Source organism: Notothenia coriiceps, unplaced genomic scaffold (genome assembly GCF_000735185.1).
Source record: "Notothenia coriiceps isolate Sejong01 unplaced genomic scaffold, NC01 NC01_scaffold00037939, whole genome shotgun sequence".
NCBI classification, from domain to species: Eukaryota; Metazoa; Chordata; class Actinopteri; order Perciformes; family Nototheniidae; genus Notothenia; species Notothenia coriiceps.
The window spans coordinates 277,774-285,235 of NW_011370640.1; the positions used below are offsets into that span (position 1 = coordinate 277,774).

The window sequence follows — 7,462 nt, forward strand, 5'->3', positions numbered from 1 at the left end:
GGGGGGACTTTACTGGCATTGATCCGGACCGTTGACCTTGTATAAGATTCACAAGTGGACCTTTAACAAAAAAGTTTGAGTACCCCTGGTTTAAAGGGTCATTATTTCCTATCAAATATCTGTTTTGAGAGTGGTCCTAAAATATTTCCTCGAAACAAATGTATTTATTCAAGTTATTTTGAACACATCTTAAAAAACTTGTAATTGACCTTTACCCTGTTCTCATTTGAGCTGAGCTAATATGGAACACATCAGGATGTTAAAAGCTAGCAGAGAGCTAGCAGGCTAATATAAACCTTTTAAACTCCTTCCAATTTCAACATTGATTTGTTGTCCATAATGTAGCATTATCAGGTAAAAGGGAGCGTTGAAATTAAGTCAACTGCATCACAATCACATTTTCTTTTTTCCTTGGGACAACTTCAGTCTCTTCGGTAATGTAGACAAACGAGTGTCTTTGCTCATTTGAAAAAGTTGTTCTTGTCCTATTGTCTATGAAGCGGCTCCAGACTTTATACCTGGTGATTGTAGCTAATTATACCACTGCCAATGATAATATGATGACATAGAGGGAAAGTAATGACCCGTGGGTTTCTGTTCCTCAGTCTTCCTACTACCTTTGCCACAGCGGACATTGACGGAGCACGGAAACTCATCTTTGCTCTGCCAGGTAATATATCAATATCTGAAGTCATTCTGGAGTGTGTTGTTGGGAGTCGGTAAGTGTGTATCCCCTTGTTGTCCCGTTTCCTGGAACATCGCTGGCACCCATCTGCTTTGACTGAATGTCTGTGTGTCTTTGGCCTAACACCAATTATGATTATTCATCTCAAGATGTATAGGTAACCTCTCCTTGGCAACAGCAGCCACACTGTAAAGAAGTTAACATACATACAAAATGTTCTAGCAACAATTCTTGTTCAAAACATAATACATCAATTAAACAGACAACGTGTATCAATGGGCAAATTGATACGCTTAATTTAGTTTAATTTATAAAGGGAACATAAAAAAGCTTGGAAAAAAGAGGATAGGACCAGTGAACACAGTACTATGCAAATACAAGTTATGTATTTGGGTTTCTTTTCTATATTTGATAAACGTACCAGTATGCTATCTTCGGGAAGAGGCCGTTGTTCGTTACATTGGATTCATTTAGAAGTCTGTAAAGATTTGCTTTTGCAACTTTAACGTTGTTGGCAAAGTAGCTAGCTAGTTAATGTCGGTGACAGCCACTTGCTGTGAGTGCAAAGCAGCTGTGTGCAATTTAGGAAAACCCTACATGGTGGAAATGTACACACTATGAAAGTGTTAACAGGGTGTGCAATGCAGTTTACTAAGGGAAGTATCTGAATTGAGACAAATCATAGCTAGATGTCAAAATAAACCAGAAGAATATCTCTACTTCATGTGTTCCTTATTTCTTTGGGGTAACTTACTAACTAACTCAATTAACACTAGCAGTTAAATTCAGCAACACTCGGGTAGAAGAAGAAGAAGATTAACCTTTATTAATCCCCCCCAGGGGGAAGTTCAGTTTTTCACTCTGGCTTGTATTTGTTTGAATGCACACACACAGTATACAGGTAGGTGCGCACATGCAATACACACACCATTATACAGAATAGCAGGTATGCCTCTTGTGGTAATAGATGCAGCTTAAGCAAGAGTGACACTATTGCAAAGACTTCCTGCAAATATGAACACGGATGTTAGCCAGCAGGATGGCCGCTAATCTAACTAGCCTGTGCTAGAGTTTAGGGTATTGCTGGCTATTTCTCTTTTTTCCCCTCCAGACCCACATGTAATATCAGTCCCTGTCTTGTGTGTATGTACTCGAGCTGTCCTTGTCCTTGGTGTGAATGGTTGGTTTATGCTACCGATGGATTTATATAAAGCTGATGTACAGTAATACTTGTATAACATGAAGCAAAAGCCAGTATTGTTCTGTCTGTAGATTTCAGGTCCAGTAAGAAGAAGGTTCCGCTTATTTGATTAAAACCCGCCTCACTCTGCCTTTCAAAACAGTTCTTCCCATTTTTTTCCTGGGCCCTGTTTCTCTATTAAGCATATACATCAAGTTAACTCAATTGGTTCATTTGTAATAGCATATGGCTCAGACATGTACTGTAATGTGCGTTTTATCCAACATATTATGACTTGGAGTTAGTCCAGCTCTCTGCTGTGTGAAGACATTTGACATCCAAAGAACACACTGCAGGAACATAACAGAAGTCATGCTTGTCTCAAATATGATCAAAATGATGCTGTTCTGGAACATTGATGGGCGTTGATGCCGTGAAATATCACAGTGATGTAGCCTGACATGTCATGATCACATGATGCCTACATTTTGTGGGATTGCATAGTAAACACTCAGTGCTTCTGTTTTGACTTCATTGGTTTCCAATGGCTGTTGCCCTCTACTCTCTGGCAGCTTTGTAGGTTTTGTCTTGGTCTGAAGCACACACACTCGAATACTATACTGTTCATATATTAATGTCCCCCCGAAGTAAAGTACTTTTAGCAGCTTGGTTTTAGGCCTCAGTTTCCTTCGGGTTAATCCTTTTCTGCTTAACTCTCCTTTTAAACGCCAGTGATTTCCGTTTGAGAAGATCTGCTGATTTCCTTGATAAGCGATGCAAAGGTTTTGAAGCAGCATGGTATTGATAGGTAACATATCTTTACAATTCACACACTGAGTTATACAGAAATATCAATGAAATCTGATTAATTTGACATGAATCTCAGTATGTGTTGGTACAGTTCCTGGCTGGTGTTTCTTTTTTTTTCTTTTTTTTACATGTACCTGTCCCTATTACATTACATATTATTAAACTGACACTTTTCTCCAATGTGACATACTTACACATCAATATTGTAGACATGCATACAAGAATTATTCAACAAGTCAACTGCAGGGATAGGGTTCCAAATGGAAGGAGCCAACTTGCGACAGACAACAGACTTAGTTTTTGTTATAACCAACTAATACAGTGGAAACAAATCTGAAAAGATTGGACTGATTAGAAATGGGCAGAACTGTCCTTTGAAGAGCAGCTAACCACAAGAAGTGTATATCTGCTGCTATAGAACCCCCAGTCAGTAAGTTGCCATGGTAATGTAAAGGAACCCTACAGTATAGTCCCGTGGCCAGTCTGGGCCTTTTTGATTTGGAGTGTTATATTCTTTCCTCCACTCTAGCAATGTATATGTATTGCTATTGTTATTAAAGGAAACTTCAACTTCAGAGTGACTGGGCCCTCCCTGCTGGAGGCCGTAGCCCCGAGTGAGGCCGAGACCAGGCAACCACTATCCACTGCACCTACAGGAAGTAGGTCCTGAAAGTTAACCCATGATTACCCATAAATGACTGCTGCAAAGATCCTCTTTTATCCCAAAGAAAGACTTCTTAGAAAAACATGTAGATTAGCTATTACTCCAAACACTTCAATATATGAGGAGCCAACACATTACAATGCAATATGACATGTCATGGGTATAGAGGGGCTGCAGGGATGATGTATTCCGACCTGGAAGCCAGCATCACAACGGGCTCCCTCGACAAACGGCAATGGGATTTTGGAATGTTGCAAAGAATAAAAGCTCTGTGACACGTTTATATTCTACTTACTCGTTTTGTTCAGCAGGATAATCCCCACATGTTAGCATCACTTTCAGATTCTTGAAGCGTAAATGCAACCAAAAGAAGGAACAAGCTAATAACAAGCTACATTCAGTTCCATTGCTTCACATAGCCACTGCTAAGCTAATGGCGGCTAATTATTGGCGTGATGACGTTTAGTAGCCTTAAACCCCGGCCACACGAGGATGGTAACGGACCGCAATCTTTATCAAAAAAGTCTTCCGTCCACACGCAACAGGCACCAGAAACGTCCGTTCACACGAGACCGCTCGAAAGCGCTGGAGACGCTGTAGTACATATGCCGGGCCTGTAAGTGGCGCTCTAGTCCTGCCACAAAAGCAGCGTAGAAGACTTCCCGCGCATGGTTTTCATGGTTGCCCTTCTGTTTATTCTCCGCTGTGGACGCTCTGGCTCTTTTTCTCCCTCCCCGAGGCAAGCGTTTGCTCCTGCTGTAAATCTCTCCGGTAGTCCACCAGCAGATTAAAAACACCCATCTCTCCGCCTCTTCCAAGGGACGAGGGGACCGTGCGGCAGAGTTTCATTTGGATTTTTTTTCGCCGGTCAACATGTCCGTTAAAGTTGAAATCTTCCGGACAAAATTTGAAAAGTGCCGGTCAGAGGTCTTTGTTATTTATTGAGCTTTTTAAAACAAATGAATAACGACTCTATATAATATATAAGAAACGGAGCCTCTCTTTCCCTCTCCCTCTCCTGACAGCCCAGCAGCTGATCTCTGAGCAGGAGAGGTGGGGGAGAGGCAGGGCTATTGCTTCAACGTTATCAGGAAATGATCGTATAGGCGTAAACACGGAGCCGTTTGCCCCCCCCAGAGCGTTTCGTTTGCAGATCTACCCACCTTGGGACCCGTTATTGTTTTATGCGTTTCCATGTCGGCCTCGTGTGGCCAAACCGTCTATCTAATAGTGAACTGGAGCAGATAAGACCGTTGCCGTCCCCGTGTGGCCGCTGGCCGGGGCTTTATTTTAGCCACTTGTTAGCAACCACAGTTCTTATGACACATAGTAGCTTCCGTTTGGTTTATTTAATGACATATTTTAAGTTGTAGAACAAAACTTTAAGACCCTTTTTTAGCTTGTGTTAGCCACCTAAAATAAGTTCTGTGGTTAACCAAAATACTTTCAATCACTTCAAGACAATCCAAACTGGAAGTGCTAAAATGCAAACTCACATCGGATTTTAGGACTCATTGCTGCACCACTTCGTTACAGTGAACATAAGCAATGAACCAAAGATTTCCTTGTTTCTAATTGCAGATTCGGACCATACCTTAAACACAATGCAAAGAGGAAAAAGCATTCCTGCCTTGTGTGGGTTTTTGTTTCTATCATATCACTACTCTAAACGCTGTTGAATGATAGAGTAGCATCACTTTTGTGTTTCGATGTCTTTTGTGACATTGTATTTTCACCATGAGAACCAACCATAGGATTGCCTCGGAAGAAGTGACCGTGATGTCACCAGGCCTTTTTTTTTTTAATATAAAGTTGAGTGATTGTCAACTACTAGTGCTCGGAGCAGCTTCATACAAAAGTTTGGAGAATTCTGAAAAAATATGCTGGGTGCAGCACTTTTTCCATTAGGCTGCCAAATATGCTCTTGTATTCTTTGGAACAAAAAAAAACCTACTTTTGCATTCAGACGAAAAGCTATATGGACACTTTCAAGATTCAAATACGTAAAGTCCAGGAATTCCTCTTTGCTTTGCTTAGTCAGTTACTTGACCGCCAATGACATCTGTATAGTGTAGCACACTGTGGAAAAAACTTAATTTAATTATTAACTTCCCATATGCTCTTTTCCTTGATTAAATTAGCTATATAGTATCCATATGTCTATACCCTGACCTCTGAGTCACCCTCAGTTCATTGACCAATTGTCCTTCAGGCTGTTACATAGGAACCTTGATTACCCAGCCTCTTGTTCTGGTCCTTGTTCTCTTCAGCCCTCCTAATGACCCTCATTCTCTTCTGCCTCTGCTTATCAGAGCTCGTTTCATGCTGCATTGATAGTGTAGTCAAAATCAAGTTTAATGGGTTGGCACCAGGAGGTCTGTTTGACAAGGATATAGTAGTCTTTTCTCATACGTTTATGTTTTTTACAATATCTTAATTCAATTTTTTCCATTTAATTGGTCTGAATTTGAAAAAAGAATGGTGAATGATAATTTTAATGCACCACAGATGTTTTGACAGAAGTCACTTTTAACAAACGACTAACTGGTTGAAACTAAAGAAGCCATGAGCAGCGCCTAACTTTACAGAAGGCTTGAACTCAGTGCTCGATATTAACAAAGTACATTTACTCAAGGATTGTACTGAAGTTCAAATTTGAAGGTACAGTGGGGCAAAAAAGTATTTAGTCAGCCACCAATTGTGCAAGTTCTCCCACTTAAAAAGATGAGAGAGGCCTGTAATTTTCATCCTAGGTACACCAGTCGGTGGTCTACGTCACGTCAAGATCTAATACGGTATGTCGTGGAGATGATGCTACGTTAGGCTCATGTATGTAGAGTCTGAAACAGCTAGACAACAGACACATACACCAAGGATCATGGTACGTCTGAAGAGAGAGTGTATGAGGCGTCACTACAAACCCGACAGAGAAAACCCGTTTGTACCTGGAAAGGTTGGGGAGGTTTCTAAAAGGATACCCAACTCTAGACCTCTGACCGATCACGGGTGGGTCATGGAAACCATCTTACGAAGAATGCTTCGGGGAGGAGCAACGGGCCCGCACACAAACCCTACGTAACAAGTACGACTTTTGGGTCGGTGCCGAAAGTAGAAGTTACGGCCGACTACCTTCCTCCAACAGTGAGTTTTAGAGTGTATGTACCGGGGATAAGAGATAAGACTGGAGTAAGAAAGGAAATGTGCTAGTTCTTTTTTCCGGGGGTTTTTCGTACTACAAAGGTGGCTTCGGTAGCAAAGGTGTTCATCCATACCCCCCACAAGGAACCTACCGTTGAGTCCGTAAGAAGAGGAGGGTTTGTGTAGTCACTCAAAAAATGGTTTTCCAATATAAACGCAAATACCGACTCGTAAGGGGTTGGATTGTATTGTCTGTAGTAGATATTCACCCGAGAGCATCGTTATGAAGTCTGCCCCCCCGCTGTGCGGACCGGTGTTGTCCTAACTCAGGGGACGGCCGCATGCACCATGACTACCTCGTAAACAATGAACCAGGGGTCGACGAGGACGTCCAGTAACTGATACAGCGGCACGCACCCAAGACCTAGAAACGAAGTGGCAGAGAAGCGCACTACGCTAAACTGGGTGCCCCACTCTTAGAACGCACCTCCGGGCGTCTAGACTGCCCTCTAAGATAGTCACCACCGAACAGTACAGAAGGTAAAAGATCTATTACGAGCGCGTGTCAACTCAAGAAGTCGATGGTTCGGACGAATGCGATAACGTCTAAGTGCGAGAAGGGTGTGCCGGACCACGGTCGCAGATGTTAAACAAAGACCACAGGAAACCCGTCGAGAAAACCAGAACCGCGTAACACCGTCAAGCCTCGACACTGACAAACTCACAATCACCTGTCCACGAAATATCGACTTAATTGTTCAAGTTTGTCCACCGAGTAATTATGTCAAATTGTTCACCTCCTGTAACTCCTCAGGGAGAACTTTTCGTGTTCTTCAATGTCCAGACACTCTCGGTCTTTAGACAAACAAACATCTGCTTTATAAAATAAAAGCTGCCCTACCTTAAGATAGCGCTTCAATTACCCAGTATTTTTTAGGATGTTACCTAACGGACCTAAGAAAGGGGGGTACCGACCGACGAATAA

General features: G+C 42.0%; 2 protein-coding genes across 2 annotated transcripts in view; both read left to right on the forward strand.

Annotated features, from left to right (window-relative positions):
- Positions 1-3,345, forward strand: part of LOC104967911 (gephyrin-like) — a 72,837-nt gene extending 69,492 nt beyond the window's left edge. The window contains exons 19-20 of the mRNA XM_010797450.1: positions 606-670; positions 3,236-3,345. Of these exons, the coding sequence (XP_010795752.1) occupies positions 606-670; positions 3,236-3,345 (175 nt within the window). The remainder of the gene's footprint in view (positions 1-605; positions 671-3,235) is intronic.
- A 2,872-nt stretch (positions 3,346-6,217) lies between these two features.
- LOC104967913 (junctophilin-1-like) overlaps positions 6,218-7,462 on the forward strand; it is a 53,654-nt gene continuing 52,409 nt past the window's right edge. The window contains exon 1 of the mRNA XM_010797451.1: positions 6,218-6,345. Within this exon, the coding sequence (XP_010795753.1) occupies positions 6,218-6,345 (128 nt within the window). The remainder of the gene's footprint in view (positions 6,346-7,462) is intronic.